At 47.9% G+C, this 22,081-nt stretch overlaps 3 protein-coding genes and 1 long non-coding RNA gene across 11 annotated transcripts in view; 2 read left to right on the top strand and 2 right to left on the bottom strand.

Annotated features, from left to right (window-relative positions):
• Positions 1 to 10,095, bottom strand: part of arhgap24 (Rho GTPase activating protein 24) — a 28,945-nt gene extending 18,850 nt beyond the window's left edge. For 2 of the 6 annotated variants that reach the window (XM_068334231.1, XM_068334234.1), the window contains exons 1-3: positions 9,948 to 10,095; positions 5,920 to 6,126; positions 1,570 to 1,657 (exon numbers count right to left, since the gene is read on the bottom strand). In XM_068334231.1, the coding sequence (XP_068190332.1) occupies positions 1,570 to 1,657; positions 5,920 to 6,111 (280 nt within the window). In that variant the 5' untranslated portion in view covers positions 6,112 to 6,126; positions 9,948 to 10,095. Of the gene's footprint in view, positions 1 to 1,569; positions 1,658 to 5,919; positions 6,127 to 8,631; positions 8,748 to 9,783; positions 9,914 to 9,947 lie in introns of those variants that run through there. The other 4 variants (XM_068334235.1, XM_068334236.1, XM_068334233.1 and 1 more) reach the window with 3 other exon arrangements.
• Positions 10,041 to 11,389, top strand: LOC137608150 (uncharacterized). The gene is made up of 3 exons (XR_011038159.1): positions 10,041 to 10,177; positions 10,531 to 11,110; positions 11,259 to 11,389. It is a non-coding gene; the product is annotated as an uncharacterized lncRNA (long non-coding RNA).
• A 3,410-nt stretch (positions 11,390 to 14,799) lies between these two features.
• On the bottom strand, positions 14,800 to 17,431 carry esm1 (endothelial cell-specific molecule 1). The gene is made up of 4 exons (XM_068334030.1): positions 17,350 to 17,431; positions 15,732 to 16,297; positions 15,288 to 15,431; positions 14,800 to 15,183 (listed from the first exon to the last, which is right to left on the bottom strand). The coding sequence occupies exons 2-4, from the start codon at positions 16,048 to 16,050 to the stop codon at positions 15,101 to 15,103; spliced, it is 546 nt and encodes a 181-aa protein (XP_068190131.1). The 5' UTR covers positions 16,051 to 16,297; positions 17,350 to 17,431; the 3' UTR covers positions 14,800 to 15,100.
• Positions 17,012 to 22,081, top strand: part of LOC137608038 (probable E3 ubiquitin-protein ligase HERC1) — a 39,263-nt gene continuing 34,193 nt past the window's right edge. For all 3 annotated transcript variants that reach the window (XM_068334029.1, XM_068334028.1, XM_068334026.1), the window contains exons 1-4: positions 17,012 to 17,124; positions 18,729 to 19,737; positions 20,738 to 20,833; positions 20,914 to 21,096. In XM_068334029.1, coding sequence (XP_068190130.1) covers positions 18,757 to 19,737; positions 20,738 to 20,833; positions 20,914 to 21,096 — 1,260 coding nt within the window. In that variant the 5' untranslated portion in view covers positions 17,012 to 17,124; positions 18,729 to 18,756. The remainder of the gene's footprint in view (positions 17,125 to 18,728; positions 19,738 to 20,737; positions 20,834 to 20,913; positions 21,097 to 22,081) is intronic.

Raw genomic sequence — 22,081 nt, 5'->3', positions numbered from 1 at the left:
AGGTAGAAAGATGAAACTAAAAGCACATGACTCAGGCAGCAAAGGGGATACAAATGACATGATGACCTTGACCTTGAGAAAACTAAGTCAAGGTCAAAAGTTAACTTTTGTACTCATCGCCGAGGTGTTCCACCAGCTGACAAGGTGGAATGGAGCAGCCGGTTAAGTTATGTTCTGATTGTTTCTGCAGAGTTTCTGGATTCCAGGGTTCTTTTCCCCTCATTCTTTCTTTTTTTTTTTTTTTTTTGGATGGAAACATGGATGGTAACTGTCTCCGTGGCGGAGCAACGCAAACACAAAGCTCCAAGCGCCACACACACTCACACACACTCACCACACTGTTAAATGCAGCACAATGTCTCAGCAGTCAATTAAATCCTCCACAACATACAACGTAAAACCTGGAAAAGAGGCGCTAAAAACAGACGCAGGCGTGTGATCGCTTTTAGTTTAGCGATCACACTAGGACCCGTCTGTCTGACCCGCATGTCACCAATAATTACAGTACTGGTGTGTCGGAGGGAGCCTGAACGCAACACTGCTCTGAAAACACTCATTTCTTTGTATTGTGGGTGTTTTATAGTTGATGAGCAAGGAAATAAAAAAAGAGAAGTGAAAATAAAAAGTTGTAACTTCCCCTTTTGTTCTCCAACAGCATTGAAACGGACTTTTTGGAGTTTTATGTTGTTGTTGTTTGTATTTGAAACCCGGCCCGGCTTTACTCTGCTGGGGGGGGTGGGGGTGGGGGGTCAGGGAGGTGATGTGAAAGTGTCTGGAAAGCTTCTGGTTTCCTGTGTGAGAAACCGAAGTGAACGATTGCCAAGGAAAACACACACACACAGATAAACAAACAAACAAACAAACAGCTGGACGCGGCCGCTCACATCCGGTGGTTCCACTGGGTTCTACTGGTCGGCTGCTGATGCCCCTCGCTACCGTCCCTCAGCAGCTGCCTTTATTTCCCCCCCAGTGGGTTTTTTACTAATCTATTCCACTGACTCACATGCCTGGAATTATTCCTTTTGGGAAAATTCCCTTCTTTTCCTTTGTGTTTGTGCATCTGACTTTTTTTATTTCAAGCTGAAGAGGAGCCTGAGAAAGCAGGTGATTAGCTTAGCTTAGCTTAGCATAATGACTAAAAGAATAAAGCAGCAAACAAAAACAAAAAAAATCAAAACTGTTGTTTAAATATGGAAAAGAATCAAACATGCACAAATAAACTTTCCGTCTTATCACTACGCTAAGCTAATTAGCTTCCCATTCAGCATGCGCGTACGAGATGCAAACTTTTCCCATAAAAGTTACGAAACTCACGGATGTCGAGAATCGTTCCGTCAGCATAATTGTGCAAAAAAATGTTCAAAAACACTGCGAGTTCCTCATCGTGAAGAAGAGCGCTATATTTAGAGGTCATGCTGTAGTTTTACAGCAAACACATGATTAATAAAAAAGAAGAGGAAGTGATTCGTTTTTCTCTTATTTCTATTTTTCCATTGATGGGAGGAATCCAAAAGTGAATATTTAACCAACAGCAACAATAAAAAGTCATTAAATGATCAGATTTCCTACCTGGAATGACCTCGAAAAGAAATTTCCCGCCATCTTCACCGCTGGTTGGATGTTCAGAGACTCTGTTCCCAGGCAGGAAAATAGTTCCCTGTGGGAATAAAGACGGAAACATTAATTCCCATTAAAACATCCAGAAGCTCATTTTTCTTATACTTCATGATACAAATTTTAAAAAATATTTTTTAAAAATTTTTCCAGGTGATACCGACAGACGATTGGTCACTTTTTGCGTTATGTCGATGATGTCATTGTTTATTCACCAGCTCTGGAAACACTTCCTGTCCGGCAGTAGAAGTCAAACTTCGAGTTCGTCCCTGAGGTGGCACCTGTGCCACCTGTAGGGGGGGCTATGGCTCTACAGGAGCCTCTGAGGGTCATATTAGCAATATTAGCAACGATTAGATAATCAGTGTTGGAGTTGAGGAACAATCTTTATTTAAACCAAGTCAACGACAAAGTTCTTTCATGTGTGAATGAAAACGGGCTCCGCCTCCGCGTCGATCCACGTGATGCTCTTAAAAAAGTGACGCCTCGCTTTGATTAACGGACGTCGGCGCCGCCGCTCAACATCTGACAGCCATTAGAGCGCCCCCTATCCGGGTTCACGTTAATGCAGACAAGATGTGCGTCGGTGACAGCGTCAGCTTTTAAGGACCCCAACGCGTCACCGGGATCTGAGGGGAGGGTCGGTTTCCTTCCTGTCTCTTTAATGAGCCGTAGCCGTGACAACCAGGAAGAGGACACCCTACCTAGATGGAGGTTTAAAGACCACTATTAAGACGGGACGCTCTGGTTCCAGGGATCCTGGATTGAAAGCCCCGTTTTGTTTTTTTTGTCAGACACAATTTCTTTTTCCATGGAAACCTGGGACGACGGAGCGTGAGGCGAGATCGGCTTTACAGAAGTGAGCCTGCAGGAATGTGAATATCATTAGGAAAACGATCCGACGCTTGTGTGGCCCCTCCGCCTCCCCCGCCGTCCTCCTTGGTAACGACTGTTTGCTGCAAGACAAACGATATTTACCCAGCAAACAGCAGTGCAACCCGGCCCAACCCAACGGGGACAAACCCCCACCTATTTTTGGGCTTCGTTTGCATTTTTATGTCGTGGTTAATGAGCATGAGGTCATTTTTGGAAGAGTTGTGATGATTTAAACCCACTTATCTTTTCTTATTAAAAGAATAAAAAGCACTGCCGACACAAACGGGACCGAAAAGCGTGAGAAATAAACGACGACAGGAGGTTCTGAACTCTTTGGATGGACATACGGAATAAGGCCGACCTTCGACCCAACATCTGATGAATGACTTCCCAAACGGGACGCGTGGCGACATCACGAAACGTACCGCCGACCAGAAATTGATTTCAGATTGCAAAACGTGAAACAGCAACGCTAACGTCAGCGAGGCAGGAGTTATGGCCGCTGCAGGTCGTTTCAGCGCTCATTAGGCGGCGGCTGGTTGGTCAGCGCCGCTTTCACCCCCCCCCCCCCGACCTCTCAGACACAGGAAGTGGAGCTCAGTGGGAGAGCTGGCGACGGCGTGTGGAGGTCCAGCCTGTGTGGACCGTTAAATGGGTCCATCGGTCCCCTCAGCGTCTTCATTATTTCACTAACGTTCTGTTCATCTGGTGACAGAGACTTTATTTCATCTATAAATAAGTGATTTCATAAATAGATGCTCGTGTCCCTTCGCTGTGAAATTAATGCTGTGGTGCGTCCACACCTTTAGAACTGGAGCACACCTGCAGGACGGGTGTGTCGTTTGTCTCTGACGGCGTCACACGGGAGGAAAAATCCAGATCATCACTTTACTAAAACTAGTTTAGTTCAGCTGGATCTCGGTCCTGGAGCGCATCTGCCCCGACGATAAAGTAACCAACCAACGAGAACGAGATCCGGTCTCACTGATGTCGTATCCATCCGCCAACACGCGGTAAAGAACGAGATGCGGTCTCACTGATGTCTGTCTGATAAAAACAACACCTTGGGGGCGTCGCTGTGATCAAAGGTGCGTCCTGTTACACGGCTGTGTGACAGAGAACATGAACGTACGTCAGGAACAACTGTTCATCCCTCCAGAAATCACCTGAGATATCTGACCCCGCCCATTGACCTCCCACCCCCAGGGAAAGGGGGGGGGGGTTATATGACACTCCTGACTCACATTGTTGCCTGACAGGTCCTCTCTGATGCAGGAAAACAACATGATTTGGATTGGGACCGGGTGTGAATGTGGTGTGACTCTGGAGTCATGAGGACTCAGGTGTGAACAGGTTCCATTCACGCGTGTAAAGACCGAGGTTTATGCCGTCTTAGATGAACTTTATCACTGCTCCACCCGTCGTCTGTGGATGCTAATAAACCAAAGGGAAGACTTGTGTCTGGAATCTTAGCATCCTAATTAATTTTAATGCTCTGGTTTCTCCGTTGGTCGTCATGGAGCTGAACTGGTTCAGTGTTTTCCTTCACAGCTCCTTCTTTCATTCTGAACGCGACGTCACTGGGATACAAATGCGACGCTGATGGGTTTAAATCTCAATAACGGCCGCGTGTCACCCCCCCCCCCGAATCACTGCTGTCTTTGTGTGGATGACATCTGAGCGTGTGTGTGTGTGTGTGTGTGTGTGTGTGTGTGTGTGTGTGTGTGTGTGTGTGAGAGAGAGAAAGAAAGAGAGAGGGATCATGCTTACATCTCCATGGGCGAGTGAGGACACGCCCCTGGCATGCCGACTGTAAGCCCACACGTGCCGTACCCGACGCGCGAATGTCAGTGACCTTTGACCTCTACCTGACCCCAATTCTCAGAGACAACACAACCTCCTGTGTTGACAACAACGACCAGCTCTTACTGATTGAACGTTCGACCGGCGGCCGTCATGGCGTGGGTGTCGTGGCAACAGAGCAGGGCGTGGATGTTGCTCCGCCTTCCCCAGGGGAGGGGCGGAGCAACTGGTAGCGACAGGTTGCACAAGGAGAATTTATTTATTGCTGATTTAAAAATGTCTCCACGCTGCTGAATTAAAGGCGCATAAAGAGACGTTTGCCCCGCCGTGACGTCATCACTCCATTTCTTGCCCCCTTGCCCTTTCAGAACTTTTATTTTTGTTCTGCTCAGTCGGGTGTTTTTCGCCGTGTTTCTTCTCTTTGGGGGTCACGCGGATGGATGGCGCCGTGTTCTTGACCTAGTTTTATGGCAATTTCGCGCTCCATTTAAAAATGATTTCTTTTTGTTTTTGGAGGTGGGGGTGTGGGGGGGTCGCTCTGTTTTAGCCGTTCATCACATGTACTTGTGGATGAATCAGGTTAAATATAAAGAGTAATAAGTTTTTGTCCGGGACGTCGACGGCGTCTGGAATGTCGGCGCTCCCGATTGGAGCCCACGTCGTTTCCACGCCGGCAGCAGCATCTGGCTGTCGGCCCACCTTCACCTTTGACCTGGGCGGAGCGCCGGGTTCGGTTTGGCTGGGATGACGGCCAGAGTGTGGGCAGATGAGCAGAAGGCAGATCCCAACAGAGAGCGGCTTCCTCTGGAAAAAGACGACTTTGTTTGGGTGAAAGACGATTGTCTCCTTGGGGTGTTTGGGATTCCAGCGTGAAGCATCTGGTTTCAGGTCCAGGAGACGGTTCAGACTCCCCCAGGTGGGACTCTGCCTTCATCCCTTCTTCTCCGATCGCAGGGTGTGTCTCTTTGTTCAGTCTGAACATGCTCAGTGGGGGGAGGCTGCCTGGTGACGGTAAAGCTAGCGACGCCCCGGCGTCCTCATCCGTCAGGGGCCTCCAGGGCCCATCAGGGGGCCCCCGGGGGGCTCGTCAGGGGCCCATCTGTAGGGCCGCTTGTCTACCAGCAGAGTCAAAGCACGAGAAGAACAGGCTGAGGGAGTAGGAGGTGAAGGAGGTGAAGGAGGTGAAGGAGGTGAAGGAAGTGAAGGAAGTGAAGGAGGTGAAGGAGGCGAAGGAGGTGAAGGAGGTGAAGGAAGTGAAGGAAGTGAAGGAAGTGAAGGAGGTGAAGGAAGTGAAGGAGGTGAAGGAGGTGAAGGAGGTGAAGGAGGTGAAGGAGGTAAAGGAGGTGAAGCAGGTGAACGTCAGAAGAACGTGTGTCGTGATGTGAACAGATCTGCATCTGTTGGAGGTGACGCCATCGTTTTGGGCCCAATCCCAGTTCCCCGCCTCTTGCCTACACCTCGCGCCTACACCTCGTGCCTACACCTCCTTTTGCGTGCTCCCCTGCGGGGGCGTGTCCTGCTCCTTTCATTGATGATGGATGAACGTAGCATAAATGAAAGACGCTGGGTTGCCGACGGCGACCCGGAGCGCCGGGCGCAGGGGGGCGGTTGGGGTCCGGGTCTCACCAGGGTTTTGGTCTCCTCCTCGTCTTTGTAGTAGAGCAGCTGATCTCCTCTCAGGACGAACCAGCGGCTGTGCCACGTCTTCACGAACCCCCCCTGCTTCCGGAGCCAGCCGCACCTGACGACGCCGGGACGTCCCGGCCGCTTGGCGTCTGCCCGCCGGGGTCCGCTCGGGGACACGCACTGGTCGTCCATGACATCAAAGCCGATCTGCAGACAGGCAAACAGGTAAACAGGTAAACAACAAATACAAACGACAGTAACTGTCTGGGGGGTCTCCTGGGATTCATGGTCGAGTCCTGGATCTGAGTGAAGAAAGGAAATGTGGGGAGAAGAATTCACAGACCGCAGAAAGACCTCCAGGCTTTGATGTCGCCCACCCTCGGCATGCTGGTCCTTCAACCGTTGTGAAGCTCTGAAGACGAAACCCTTTAGTACTCAGGTCAACTACACCGGATAGGAACCAAGAAGCATCCTCCGGCCCAGATGAGGACCAGATGCTGATGGTTTGCGTGTCCATTTTGCACACACACACACACACACACACACACACACACACACACACACACACACACACACACACACACACACACACACACACACACACAGGTTTTCCACCTATCTGTAATTCATCCTCTTGTCGCCATTTTTGATGGATTTGTCGGAAAAAAGCAAACAGCTGAAAACTCTGAGTTCGTTAAGGGGAAATTCCTTCTGTGTGGACCACCAGGGGCACGAAGCAGGAACCGGACCACCAGAGGGGAGAACCTCCGTCTGCGAGAACACGCATGAACACACATGTGTACAGCACCCGTCACAGACACGGACACACCCATCCAACGTTGGCCTGAGTCGCTGCGTTGCCAGTTTGGTGCCGTACCCTCTTTATAGCTCCACACATCCTGCTCAGAACTTGTTCCTTAGCATTTTTTTACGAGTGGAAACATGACCTTTGACCTAACACGGCAGGAGGTATGCAGATGACACGTTTCTTGATTTGTGTTTTCTGGTATCAGATGTGCTACACTCCAACCTTCAATGTTAACAGCAACACACACACACACACACACACACACACACACACACACACACACACACACACACACACACACACACACACACACACACACAAAGACACACCAATCATCCCCTTAGGTTTCATGGTAAACTATAATTTCTAAGCAGGATGCGACATATTTGTGGCCGTGGAGTAGAAATGGATGAAACCAAACCTCACGTTTAAAACAGAAGGCGGGGACGGATCAACCGGGCCGCGGGAGGTGCGGCGCTGTCTGCGCATCAGTCGGATCATCGGCATCAGGATTGCCTTATTGGTTCAAAAATACCCCCTCTTTTGTTGAACTACTGATTCTTGTGATTTAGAAGGAGTAAAGAAACCCTTTCAACACCAGAAAAGCCTTTCCTTCATGTCTTTGATGTCAGGGGCGCCACATGTCGGTGACATCATCAACGACCGAGAAGGAGTAAGAAAACCTAGATGTCTGAGTGAGGAGGGTGTTTGGTGTAGCCGTAAAACCTCTGAAACGTGATGCGGGACTCGACCCACGGCGGCAGGAGGTCGGTAGTTTCTGGTGTTTAAGACCCGCTCTTACCCGAAGTGGAAGGAAAACACCAAAGCTAACAGCAAAATCTGCCGGATTGAGGCCTCGCTCCAGACTCCAGCTCATCTTTTTGCAAATTTAAGATGCTCTGGAATTGTTTTGGTGTAAAAATACAACCTATAATAATGAGCTAAAATCACACAGAGGAGCTTACTGTTGCCCAAGCTGCTAAAAATATTGGTGTCGGATGGGGATAGTGGCAAGAAATCTCCCCCGACCACAGGAAGTGGCCGGTCACAACTACAGCGAGGGAAAAACTCTGGAGAGAGAATTGGTCTCAACTAAATTAAATCTGCTGAGTTTCTCATCCTGCGGTTCCTGCAGCAAGACGGCCAACGGAAATCTATTCCGCCTGTGGATTTACTCCAGTTAAGTTTCAGCAATCCTTGGAATGAGACGCCAACCTGTCATCACACTGTCATCCACCAGTCATGTTTCACTGCTCGTTGGTGGGGAGCGCAAATACAGGAAATCAAGACACAAACATCTGACTTATGAACATTTGTAGATACGAACAACAATGAGATGTTATATCCAACAACTTGACTCAGTAGATCTCAGACTCAGTGACCAGTTTAGGTCCTGTAGGAACTAAATGATGTAGGAACCAATGTTGTCCTCCTGTAGGAACTAAATGATGTAGGAACCAATGTTGTCCTCCTGTAGGAACTAAATGATGTAGGAACCAATGTTGTCCTCCTGTAGGAACTAAATGATGTAGGAACCAATGTTGTCCTCCTGTAGGAACTAAATGATGTAGGAACCAATGTTGTCCTCCTGTAGGAACTAAATGATGTAGGAACCAACGTTGTCCTCCTGTAGGAACTAAATGATGTAGGAACCAATGTTGTCCTGTAGGAACTAAATGATGTAGGAACCAATGTTGTCCTCCAGTAGGAACTAAATGATGGAGGAACCAATGTTTTTGGGATTCGCCTCTACACCCCCCAGGAGAAAATTCGTTCAGAGGTAGAGATGTTAAAGTTACATTACGGTACTACAGGATTTTATTATTATGGGATGTTTTAATGTCCTGAGAGTGTTTCTGGTCAGTCTGAGGGAATAGAACTTTAGTATTTAGAGCAGTAATGACCTTTAGATGACCTCAGATGGAGATTATCCCTCCACCATCCGTCCGTCCGTCACGTTGGACGTTCTGCTGACCGGTGTCAACTTTTCCTCGGATCAGTGAGGCGTTAAACAGAAAACTCACGATGGAGGACTCCAAACGTCTGTTACCACGAGTCCGGTCAGCTGATTGGGTCCGTCTGGGTTCCGTTAGCCTGACTGGCTAACGTCAGTAGCTTGAACAGCCAGCGTTGGGTTAGCCGTGAGCACGAGCCACATTTGCACTCCGCCACCAGTAAAACCAGCGTCAAACATGCAACAGGGGAAACGTGATCCTCACATAGCCCATCAATGCCGTGGAGCCTTTAAATACCTCCACGTCTGCGGGGAGGGGGGGGGGCCCTGTGAGCCACATGATCTGCAGGCAAATATAACTCCTGCCTGGGGGAACGGGCTGTCCGACTCCTGCAGGAGGTGAAGATGAACACTCAGGCTCTTCATTTGACGCTGAAGCTAAACAATCTGACATCACTGGGGGTGTCTGGTCCATCCTCACCCCCCCACCTGGAGTCAGACCGGGATACCAGGGAGATAGGACTCTTCTCGGAGGTGATCTTCTGTTCCGGCTGTCACTCCAGCTCCATCCCTTCTTCTGGGAGTCGGACGCGGGACAGCTGACACCAGGAACCCGATCCGGGTCACGGGGGTCACCCTCAGCCGCCGCCGCCCCCCTTTAACTCGTTGCCCTTCAACTCACCAGGTGGAGGAAACAAGTTGTCAGAGATGTCTTTGTCCTCCATCATCTTCTCTCTATTATTACTGTCTCAAATATCTCCTTCTCCTCCTTCTTCTTCTGCAGTTTTAGCTCCTGCAGAAGAATCTGGACGTGACTTTTTTTGAAGTTCTCCGTTTCTCCAGCTGACGGCGGCTCAGTTTCTGGACGGCACATGGAATCATCTGAGCAGGACTAGATCGCCGTCAGCCCAGAGAAGTCACTGCTAACATCACTGATGGTCAGAATAAACCGTTAAATATCAGGCTGAGGTTGAACCCCCCCAGAGGAACAAGTTCACACACAACTGCATCTATTTCCTCTTGTGCGTCTGGTGACTCAACACGAGTTGTGTTCCTATTAAACCGCTGGAAATGAATCAGAAACACTGGAGGTCTGGTTTACCTTCTCACGCTGAATCAGACCAACATGCTGGACTTCTCTTCTCGTGGGTGTTAATGGGACGCAATGCAAACATACAGTACCCCCCAAAACCTTCCCAGCATGCTGTGCAAGAGGGTGCACCCCCCCCCCTCCCCCAACCGTGGAGCCTCAAACGCCAGCCTCACCTTCCTGTTCAGTCGCTCAGCTCCACCGACGCATCCAGACACAGATAATCAATCCAGATCAGGATTAATCCTCGTCTGAGACGAGCAGAAGTTGTAATCCGGCTCAGGTGCCCCCCCCGCTCCAGGCCCCCCTCCCTCCAACCAGGACCGGATCAGGTCAGCTGAGGCTCAGAAACGTTCCCCTTGACCGCTCACGCCGTCTGCATGCTGAGAACAGGACGGCTGTTGTGGTCAGCAGTCACACACACACACACACACACACACACACACACACACACACACACACGGGGCCCCGTCACAGTGGGGGGGGGCCGTCCAGAAACACCCACTCCCACGTGAGTCACAGGCGCTCCCTCTCAGCATCGAGGCTCAGTGTGAGCAGGAGTGTGTGTGTGTGTGTGTGTGCAGTGTGATGGTTACCGAGGAGGGGGGAGGAGGAGCAGGGAGGAGGGAGGGGAGAGGATTTAGGTTGGGGGGGGGGGCTTTGCTCATTCTAGTGTTTCAGCATCCAGAAGATTTTGAGGGAAACGTTTCAGGTTTGGGTTTTAACTTCTCACCAATCATCGGTCTTCATCTTCCTCAGGCGACGCCAACCAACCACTGGAGCTCAAACATTTACCCCCTGACCCCGTCCTCGGTTTGCTGGGGAGGGGTTGAAATGTCCGTCTTGTTCCAGCCTCGCTAGAACTCCTCTGATGGGTCCAGGCTAGAGTTTGAGGCGTTCAAGGTTTCTGTGGAGCTGGAGGTGGAGGAGGTGATGTCGAGGTTCTCTAGGAGGGACCAGGTTGGAAGAAAATAGATAGAAGAAGATAGACTGGCATGGAGAAGGACGACAGGCTGGAAATAAAAATGTGTATTTTAAATCTTCTCTTCTTGGTGTATTCTGTTGGTGAAGAGGAGGAACAGGAGAGGAAGGAGGGTTAGTTTGAAACTGTCTGTAATAAAAACAACAACACATTTTTCCGTCTGAAAGAATTCAGAATCTTCAGAATCACCTCCGAAGGATGAGGCGTTCAGGTTCCCGGGTGGAACGTGGGTCAGATGGGTTGTGTTCTGCTGCCACCACTGTGTGACTGGATGTAACTTCATTTCTAACGCTGGCGATGAATTCCTGCTTGTTTGCAGCTTCACCAAAGGACCTCTGTGCAGCTGATTATAAAAAGGTAGTTATGAGTTTAAATCCTCCTGACATCTAATACCCCCCCCCGGGGGGGGGGGGGGGGTAAAGTGCTCTTAAAGCCCCATCAGATAAAACAAAAGGCTGAATGAACTCTTGTCTCCTCCTCCATCCTTCATCGCCTTTTATTACAGGAGGAATGCTGAACGACCTCGTGACGTAGGAGACGACCATCAGTAAACAAACTGGAGCTGCATCTGCTCCCATGGGATGTTCTCATGGGGGGGTCGCGTCTGATGGGAGATAACTCAAGAGGTCAGAATGCAGAATAGATGGAGGAATTCAAACGTTCCCCACGGATCTGAGGTTCTCATGGCCTTGGAGTCAGGGTGAGGGACAGCTGGTGGCTTCTGGAAAGAGGAAGTCGATGTGGAGATGATGGGCTTCTATCATTACTTCTATCATTAAAAAATTAAAAATTAAAAATTAAAAATTAAAAATTAAAAATTAAAAATTAAAAATTAAAAATTAAAAATTAAAAATTAAAAATTAAAAATTAAAAATTAAAAATTAAACATCAAAAATTTAATTAAAAATTAAATTATCAACATGCCTGTGTTTTCAGCTCGCAGTGCCCCTAGTGGCCACAAGTCTGTACTGCAGTCAACACAGATTCTCCTCAGGATCATGAAGCTCGATGAAGGTTGAATAAAAGAGGAACAAAAGTCCAGTACAGCCTCCAAACACTAAAACCAAACCGTGACTGCAGGAAACAAACGTTTCAGACCTCAGAGCTTCAACAGAAAACCTGTCAGCTCCAGTTTCTGGTCCAGGACCTTCAGATGTCCAACCTCCAGCTTCAGCATCATTAGATCTGTTGTTAATTACTGTTTTATTGTAATGCTGCTTTAACTTTGATCCTTTTGTGTTCCTGCTGTCAATTATAAACCTTTCATCGCGGAACGCAGAAAGTTCATATCTGCTTCTTGATGCTTTAATGCCCCCTGGTGGCGACTCCGAGCATCACATTCATCAGTGTGACGTCACACACAACACTGAGGCGTGTGGGCGGGGCCACCAGGTGGACCGGTTTGTTCTCTCCGTCCCAAACGACCGGACTGGAACTAGGAAAAGGCCGTTTTGGATTTTATTACAAAATGAGGTGAAATTCAAGGAGCTGGAGTCCTTGAAAGTTTTAAACCTTAAATGAAAGATGAAGAAGAACGTTCAGGTGACTCTGAGGTCATCTTCAGTCAACTTTAAACCTTTCAGCTTTAATTATAGTACAGGGTAACCTCATTATAGAATCAGGTTTTACTTGGACAATGTGATAAAAAGATATTTATGTTTTGAGAGAGAATCAGAAGGTCAAAGGTCAAACCTTCGGGTTTGATTGAACTCCAATGACCCCCACCCCCCCATCCTGACAGCTAGTAATCAACCCAGATGTGAGCCGACTGCCACGGAAAGATTCCTGCGCGGGTCACAAATCCGTCGGGTCACTATGGGGGGTCACTGAGGTCAAGGCTCCGGATGCCTTTACCAGTTTGACTCCCAATGCTCCTGGACCCTCATGATTGTACCGTAAACAACCTTTGTGGGGGGGTGGGGGGTAAATCAGTGTTATTTACTCCTCTGTTCACACACCTTTGTTTCTGTGGCGGCGGCGCTGACGTGTTCAGGGACACGGATGAAGGGTATTTCTCACCAACACCTTCCTGTTATTTTCCAGGGTCCTTTGTTTGGTTACAAGGACTCGACCCGTTGGGTCTCAGGGGAACGCAAGGAACACGGCCGATACGTACTCCCATACCTGTGTGTGTGTGTGTGTGTGTGTGTGTGTGTGTGTGCGTGTGTGTGTTCTTGGAATTGGGAGGCACCTCCTTAGAATGACTCCAATTTTCTCAGGGAATTTTTGTTAATCTGTGAATTAATCCAAAAGAAGAAAAAACGTTTTTCTCAAGTTAATTAATCAACTTTTTCCCCCCAGATATTATGGGGAATAAATAATATGGATCAAGTTGACATTAAGACTATAATACCAGGAGGTGTTTAGGGGTAAATAAAGCAGACAGGATGTTGTTTCTGTGTCACTTATGCATTCCAAGCTTTTGGAGTGTCTCTTGAAAAAAGCCCAATCGGTGCTGCAGACACAACAACAACAGGAAGAAGGGCCGTTTTCACAGGTGTCAGGAAGCACAGGAAATAAACAAGCTGAATACTGGAAAACAGTTTCTCTCGCCGTCGCAGTCCGAGGTGAAGCTCATTCCAGATATTTTTAGTCGGAATGCCGTCATTTTGCAGTGTTGGACCAAATGTTTGATGCAGTTTTTGATCCGCGTGGAGAGAAATTCCTCACCCTGATGGATCGATCATGTCTGATCGGGGGTTTGTGATAAACGACATCTTTATGCAGATGAAGCTTTCATTTATATTCACTGCGTTTATTACTAATTATAAGTAAACAATTAATTTGTACCTTTTAAATCACACAAATTCCTGATGACAGATGATTAGTTGATTGATATATTTATAATTATAAATAATAATATATAATAATATAAATAAATATTAAAAGTATATAATTATTATAAATATGAATATATAATAAAATATATAAAGTATACACATAATATACAAATACATGAATATAATATATAAAATACATAATATAATATATATTTATAAATAATATATAATATAAAGATGATAATAATAATAATAATAGTAATAATAATAATAATAATAATAATAATAATAATAATAATAATAATAATAATAATAATAATAATAATAATAATAATAATAATAATAATAATAAACATATTTGTATTTTAATGAGAATTTAACTAACATTCTCTAAGAAGACCAGTATTTTTACTCCTCTCTCTCCTGCATCAGATACGCCTCTAATTTTATTCTGCTCTCGCAAGGAAATGATTCATTTGACTTTTGTGAATATTTTCCTGTTGGAATGAATCTGGTTTGATCTTGTCATGTTAATAATTCATATTTTTTTTCTCATTCTGACTGTGAGATGGCTTCACGAGCCAGCTGGAGAAGATGAATGTCCATCCCATGAAGCTGCGAACGCTCCTCAGCTCTTCTCATGCTATAAGTGGTAAAAGTATTTTTCCATGACTGAGAAATGTTTTATGCATGGGAACAAAGAATCTTTCCCCATTTGTGGAAGTTGAGACGGCCTCAGCCGACGGTTCCTGATGCCTGAGACGTCTCAGCGCTCCGATGCATTCGCGTTGCATCGCCATGGGAAACAAGAATTCCTCCTCCTCCTCGTCTCCAGACTGCTTCGCATTTTCACACCGTTCAGAAGAGCTTCCAGAAATACATCTGCCTGATGCCATTGTGAGAATATTAATGAATTCTGTTTCTGGAGGAAGGTTTCTGCTTCTCTGACTCAGTCTGCAGCCTTTTTGTTGGATTTGACATCATTTTTGTTGCCTCAACCTTTGACCTTTACTCACTCCTGACACTGTCTGGTTCATAAAGTCACTTTTTTCTGATGATAAATATTCTGTTATGTTGTGTAAAAGCAGGAGATGATGGAGAATTTGATGGAAAAGTGACAAAATCATCCCCAAGCTCCACTAAAAACAAACAAACACCTGTAATAAAGATGACTTGGATTCATCTAAAACACTTTCGTCCTCATCAACACTTAAATTTATGAGGGAATCAGGAAATAAATCAGACAGAAGTCAGAGATAACTTTGGTTTAATCTTAGGAGTACACAGGCTGGTGTTATATACAGGATATGTTTTCATATACTGTATACAATAAAAAGAAAGTCATAGGAAGACAACGAACTTTAAATAAAGACAAGTTAACTCAGGTCACAGATAATCAAATCTAAACTGAACCAATGAGAAGAGACAAAATAAAAATTCAAAATGCTGTAAAAAATTTGTTTTGCCCCCCCCCCCCCATCATTTAACATAATAAAATATAGCTTTCAGTTCATTTATAAGTTAACGCTACATCCCCACCGGGCGGGTCCAGACGGTTCCCCGCCGGTCAGCGCGGCTGGAGCCGCTTCGGGGCCGTGGATCGGTTCGTCTCCGGGTCCGTGGTGACCTCTCCGGAGCCCACGTCTCCGGCTGGGAAAAGCAGGGCAAAGAATTCATCAGGTGGGGGGGTTCATGGGGTTGGGAGTCACCTTCACTCATCACACCTGGTTCTGCACGGGTTGGGTTACTTTTACCTGCTTGTGCGTCATTCTTGAGTTTGCTGGCGATTTTGGCGAAGAACTTGAGGGTGAGACAGGCTCCTGTCTCCCTGTCGCAGATGCCCCCTTTGCAGTTGCAGGTCTTGCGGCATTCGATCCCGTAGGTTCCATACAGGCAGTCTGAACAGAGACAAACAACAGAAAGAGGTTAGTGGGTCTGACTGGATCCGGATCCAGCATCATCTGCGCCACAGAAACACAACGGAACAAAAAAAAACCCCACAACCCTGATACCGACAGGAGCTGCGATGGGAATAAATAAATAAATAGAAAAATAAATAAATAAATAAATAAATAAAAGTCCAGCTCTCAAGTTGGATCCTGTCTCCATTCAGCGCGTTTGGCGCGTTTTGGCGCAATGCCTCCTGTAAATGCAGCACAGCGGCGCGCAAACGACGCGGCGCGCATCGCCACCCTCACCTCTGCAGATCCCGTATTCGTCTCCATAATCGTCTTCATCCTTGTAGAACTCGCAGAATAATCCCGGTCCGCACTTCACGCCGTGCATGCCCGACACGGTGCGGTAGCAGTGCTCCCCTCTGCCGGCTGCGCAGACCCGACAACACCCGCAGTCGTCCAGGACCGTCCAGGCGCAGCCCCGCGCCGCGCCGCACCGCTCCGCGTCGCATCGCTCCGGGCAGTTCACCGCGTACTTGACGTGGACGCCCCACGCATCGGCATCCCGCACCGGGAAGGAGGACAGCACCGTGATGAGGATGAGGAGGAGGAGGAGGGACATGGTGGGATGCGGCGGCTGAGGTTCTGCGGGAGAGACGGGAGGAGGTGGACCGCCGCTGGGGGAGTCGAGCGGACTGACCTCCGGTGCAGCAGGTTGTTGGTTATCAGGGACCCACAAGTTTGTTTTGCTCACCGCCGGCCCGCGTCAGTTTCCTCATTCCGGTGTTGTCGTCCGTTTGGGTCGGTCAGACCCGTTTTTAGAGATCCGGCTGGGAAGTGGGATTTAGTGGGTACCGCCATCCAGGAACCTGAGAGACAGACAGACAGACAGACAGACAGACAGACAGACAGACAGACAGACAGACAGACAGACAGACGGATAGATAGATAGATTGGTACTTTATTAATTCTGAAGAAAATGATGTACCATCTGCTCTCACACATTCACACATAACACTAGTCACAATAAATATTTTATTTTTTTTTCTATTTTTTGAATTTTTAATAAAAAATAAATAAAACAATAAAACGATAAATAAACAACAAATAGATACACAAGGAGAAAACAACTGGACTACAGGAACAAATTAAAGAATTTTTTTTTGGATAAATAAACTTATAAATAAATGAGTCACTTTAAAATAATTTTCAATTGAATAAAGACAGAGTGAAGTGAGTCAACAACATAAACAACAACAACAACAACAACAACAACAACAACAACAACATCACATACAAATGGGGATGAGGTCATTTTTATGAGTTTAGGTTATTTTATATATTAATCTACTGGGAGTTGTGAGAGGAATGAGAACATTAGACAGATGCTATGAAACAATATTTTTATTCTCCAAATTTTTAATCTAATCTTGTTTTTTGTGCATTTTATATGATTTATTGGTCATTTAAAATTTAATTTAATTTTTAAAAAATTAAATTGAAGGATTTATTGGCCACAGCTGGGTGCAGTTCCTCCTCCCGGCCACCGGGTGGCGCCACCGCCCGCAGCCCCAAAACGGCACCGAAGAAGAGCAGCCCCGAGCAGAAGCCTGATATGTTATCCGCGTCGGAGGGAGACCTCAGCGGGACGGGGCAGGTACCACGAGCCGTTAACCGGAGCAGGCTGACCGTCCAGGTAACCGACAGGCCCCCCCTGCTCGTTTTACCGTCTGCAGATCCTCTTACGTCACGAACGGGGCGCGAGCCCCCCGCGCCGAGAGCTGTCAGCTCGCGGGCGGAGGGGCTCGCGCGGCTCTTGACAGCTGAGCTAACGCGACCGCAGCGCAGCCGCGTGAGCTCCGCTGTCAGCGGGACGCGGGGCAGCGCTAGCGGCGACCGGGGCGGCGAGGCGCGGACTCACCGGAGCGGCGGCGACGGGGTCGGGACCGCCGTCCGGTCGGGGAGGACTAGACGGAACGAAGGAGGGATGCTTTGAGACGAAGATGCCGGAGGAGAGGAGAGGAGCGTCTCGTGTGACGTCACTGACATGAAGTCGTTAAATTCGTGACGGTACCGTTCATGAAATTACCAATGCTTTAATTATCGATCCAGTAGTTGGAGGTCACGTGACCACTTGTTTCAGACGTCTCAGACATAATTTTAACAAAAATCTGTTGATCACATTTTTTCTTTTTTATAGAATTTAAAAACAACAACAAAAAAACAGCGTGAACAAAAACACGCAGTGATTCTGGACCAGCACCAAACCGGATCTGGACCCGGATCCAGGTTCTGGATTCAGATCTGGATTGGGACGGTTGGTGTTGTGTGTTTTTTAAAAATTATTTTTAAAAAGATTAAAAAAAAAAAGGTAATAATAATAATAATAATAAAGTGTGACCCGCTCCATGTTCGTAAGTCAGCTAGGAGTGGCTCCAGTAACCCCCGTGACCCTCAAAAATTGAAGAAGCAAATAAGGCGAGGAATGAATTAAATAAATAAAAATAAATATAAATATAATAATAATAATAATATTATTAAGTGTGCCCTGCTTCATGTCCGTGAGTTAGCTAGGATTGGCTCCAGCAACCTTCGTGACCCACAAATGTGGAAGAGGCAAACAAGACGAATGAATTAAATAAATAATAATGATAATAAAATGATGAACACGTGATTCAAAAGTCTTCCAGTTTTCCAGAGCCAAAGAATTAGCATTCCATAACGTCACCATGGCAGCATCACATGTGTGATGAGCCCCACACGTTACCCATGAGCCATTGCGTTGCGATTGATTTTACTGTATATGTTATTGGATTTTTTTTCTCGTCAGGCCTGTTCGCACGCCGTCAGCACGGTTGGACCTGACATTGGCGGTTGAATGTTGCCGATTGGACGTTTTGTCACCATAGCAACGCTCGCTGTTATTTTTGGCCGTGGTGGAAACCATATAGCCCCCGCAGGCCTCAGGTGGCGCTGGAGAAACCAGGATCTGTGGCCCTGGCGTGGCTCAGCCGTGACCCCGTCGTGACCCCGTCTGTCCTGATGTCAGCATTCAGTTTCAACTCGTCTCTTGTTGTTATGTGATTATTCGTCGTGCTAGCTTAGCCAATCTCGGACCCGCGTGTCGTTTTCAACGCGCCAGGGGAAGTCACACTGCCGGCGTTCCCATGAAACCCCCCCGGAGCGCCGGTCAGACGGACGGTCACGTTCTACCTGTTAGGAACCACAAGGTTGTGATCCAATCCTGTTAGGGACCATGAGTTGGGGGGTCGGATGCGTCTCATCTGTCTTGTCTTCCAGGCGTCGGGGGGTCGGACGAGGCTCAGACATGGTTCCCTGTCAGACCCACGTTCTGCTCAAATGGCAGGAACACTTCAATAGCTCCTGGGCGGCGGAGGACAGCGTGCAGACGGCGAGGAGGGGCGGAGCTGCCGCGCTCTACAGCAAGCTCCTCCTCAACAAGGAGGTGGTGCCTCTGGCCCCGCCCGTCCAGGAGCTGGTCGGCCCCCGCCTGCCGGACTTCGAATGCGAGTCCGGCGCCTCGACGGAGAGGGAGGAGTACCTGTGGTCGCTGCTCCACAGCCAGCGATGGCTGGCCCACCGCGTGCTGACGCAGACCGGCTACACCCTCGGCCTGCAGCGCCGCCTGCTGGTCCTCCAGAGAATCTACTACGCGCTGCACAGCAAATACCACGACAGGTTCCAGGCGCCGCTGTCCGCCCAGGGCGGCGGCGGGGGCGGCGGCGCCGAATGCGGGCAGCTGGTGCTTCACTCGGAGTCGCGCCTGGCGGGTGGGGCGTCCAGAATCAAGTCGGGCACGGACGTCCTGATCGAGATGGGCGTGAGGACAGGTTTGAGCCTCCTCCTGTCGCTGCTGCAGCAGAACTGGAGGTTCGCCGCCGCCGCCGCGCATCCCGAGTCGGCGCTTTGCAACGACGTGCTCGCCACCGCCTCCTCCGTGCTCGCCGCCCTGCCGCCGCTCTCCCTGGCTAATGAGAACAAGATCCCGTCGGTCGGGCTGGACTGCCTGGCGCAGGTGTCGGACTTCCTGAAGAAGACGTCGGCGAGCGGTGGCGGCAGCGCCGGAGGCGGGGCGGACCCCACCGGGCGGAGGCTGGCGCTGGAGCTGCTGCTCGGCCTCGCCATGCAGAGGGGCTCCCTCAGGTTCCTGCTGGAGTGGGTGGAGGTGGCTTTGGCTGCTTCATCCGTCTCCACACCGTCTTCCTCCTCCTCCTCTTCCTCGCAGCAGGCGGTGGGCGTGGCCTTTGACCTCATCCACCAGGCGCTCCTCCAGATGAGGCAGTATTCGGTACGGAAATCTGAATGTCTGCTTAGCCTTTATTACGGTTTTTGTTAGCTACATGCTAATGTTTCCTCTGCCCTGATTTGATCTTTTCCTGAGTAAAATCAGGAAACGGTACAAAAACTTCAAACGCGACTGGTAGAAATTTAGGTGACATCACAGCTGAGCCCGATTACCCCAACTGCACATTTGTGGAGAGGCGTGAGAGAATACGTTTCTGATTGGTTGGAAACATTCCGACTAATCGGTAGCATATTCCGACTAATTGGAAACATCTTCCGACTAACCGGAAACATCTTCCGACTAACCGGAAACATTCCGACTATTCGGAAACATATTCCGAATAACCGGAAACATCTTCCGACTAACTGGAAACATCTTCCGACTAACCGGAAACATCTTCCGACTAACCGGAAACATCTTCCGACTATTCGGAAACATATTCCGACTATTCGGAAACATATTCCGAATAACCGGAAACATTCCGACTATTCGGAAACATATTCCGACTATTCGGAAACATATTCCGAATAACCGGAAACATATTCCGACTAACCGGAAACATCTTCCGACTAACCGGAAACATCTTCCGACTAACCGGAAACATTCCGACTATTCGGAAACATATTCCGACTATTCGGAAACATCTTCCGACTAACCGGAAACATTCCGACTATTCGGAAACATATTCCGACTATTCGGAAACATATTCCGAATAACCGGAAACATCTTCCGACTAAAACTGCTGCTGTAGTTTTTAAAAACTGGGGTGTCGTCTGTGTGTTTGTTTCTCGTTCTGCTCGTCCCACCTGTGATTTGAGGCCCCGTGTTTGTTCCAGTAGTTCCGTGGGGCCCTCGGCTATGACCCCAATTACCACCTACACGTTCCTACTCTATGTGGCTCCTGGCTTCACTTCCCACCGCCGCTCCAAATCGCTCCGCCTCTCATCGATCCGATCTTTACTGCGACTGCTGGAGGGCTGACCTGAAATGGTTTTTTCCCCAGGGTTTCCGCGGGGACTCCTTAAACACTCAGGTGTTGACAAAGGATGCAAACGGACTCTGTCGACTCTCGCAGGCGGCGCTCTGCCTGTTCGAGGAGGTAAGAGCGATCACAGCGACCGCCACCTGTCAGCGCTCGGCTTTTTGATTTCATGGCCTCACCCTGTCTTCCTTTGGCAGATTTGCAACCTAGCATCGTTCTGCCTGTGCTCCTGCAGCACTGACGCCGCCGCACCCGTCGCCGAGGGCGATGCCGTCATGGTGTACGTGTGGGGCAGCAACAGCAGCCACCAGCTGGCCGAGGGAACCCTGGAGAAAATCCTGCTGCCCAAGCTGACTCAGGGGTTCAGCGACGCCCAAATGGTACGAGGACGCTCCTGGAGGTTTACCTGTGAGGTGTTACTTCTGACTTACGCCAGCCAGGAGTAAGAGAGTAGAGCTAGTCCTCAAGATATGAACAACCGCGCTTCGCCATGTCTGACTACTGTAGTTCCCCTTCCTGCCAAAACCCCCTCCGAGCAGCGTAACATCAACACCCTGTAGGTTCAGATTTCACGTGTCATGTTAACATGACTCAGTAGATCTCAGACTCAGTGACCAGTTTGCTCTGATGTCACTTCCTGTGGTCTTCTGGTCTTTCCTGTTGGCGTCATTTAGTATTTAGGGTAGTAATGATATTACTTTAGTATTTAGAGTAGTAATGACATTACTTTAGTATTTACAGTAGTAATGATATTACTTTAGTATTTAGAGCAGTAATGATATTACTTTAGTATTTAGGGTAGTAATGACATTACTTTAGTATTTACAGTAGTAATGATATTACTTTAGTATTTAGAGTAGTAATGACATTACTTTAGTATTTATAGTAGTAATGACATTACTTTAGTATTTAGAGTAGTAATGACATTACTTTAGTATTTAGAGTAGTGATGACATTACTTTAGTATTTAGAGTAGTAATGACATTACTTTAGTATTTAGAGTAGTAATGACATTACTTTAGTATTTACAGTAGTAATGACATTACTTTAGTATTTAGAGTAGTGATGACATTACTTTAGTATTTAGAGTAGTAATGACATTACTTTAGTATTTAGAGTAGTAATCACCTTCAAATGACCTCAGACGGTGATTAGACATTGAAATTTAATAAATAATGTTTTACAAACAATTCAGCTTATGAACCGCCTCCAAGAACCAATTGTGTTCGTATGTTGAGGACTACCTGAACCATGGTAATGACAATGGTTATGGTGATGTCAGTGGGCGTCGACCGTGATCGCAGCGGTGTATCCAATCAGAGTTTACGGTACCAGGATGGGAGCGCTCAGAGTCCAGGTTGTCCA

This window comes from Antennarius striatus, chromosome 15, assembly GCF_040054535.1.
Source record: "Antennarius striatus isolate MH-2024 chromosome 15, ASM4005453v1, whole genome shotgun sequence".
NCBI lineage: Eukaryota > Metazoa > Chordata > Actinopteri > Lophiiformes > Antennariidae > Antennarius > Antennarius striatus.
The sequence above is the reverse complement of the archived record's forward strand: the minus strand, read 5'-3'. Positions and strand labels throughout refer to the sequence as shown.

Bases quoted from the DNA above. Each gene is read 5' to 3' on its own strand.
- esm1 (XM_068334030.1), bottom strand. From the start codon at position 16,050: ATGTCCCTCCTCCTCCTCCTCATCCTCATCACGGTGCTGTCCTCCTTC. The intron at 15,432-15,731 runs GTGAGGGTGGCG...GTCTCTGTTCAG, and splicing joins CGAATACGGGATCTGCAGAG to ACTGCCTGTATGGAACCTAC. The intron at 15,184-15,287 runs GTAAAAGTAACC...TGCTTTTCCCAG, and splicing joins CAAGAATGACGCACAAGCAG to CCGGAGACGTGGGCTCCGGA.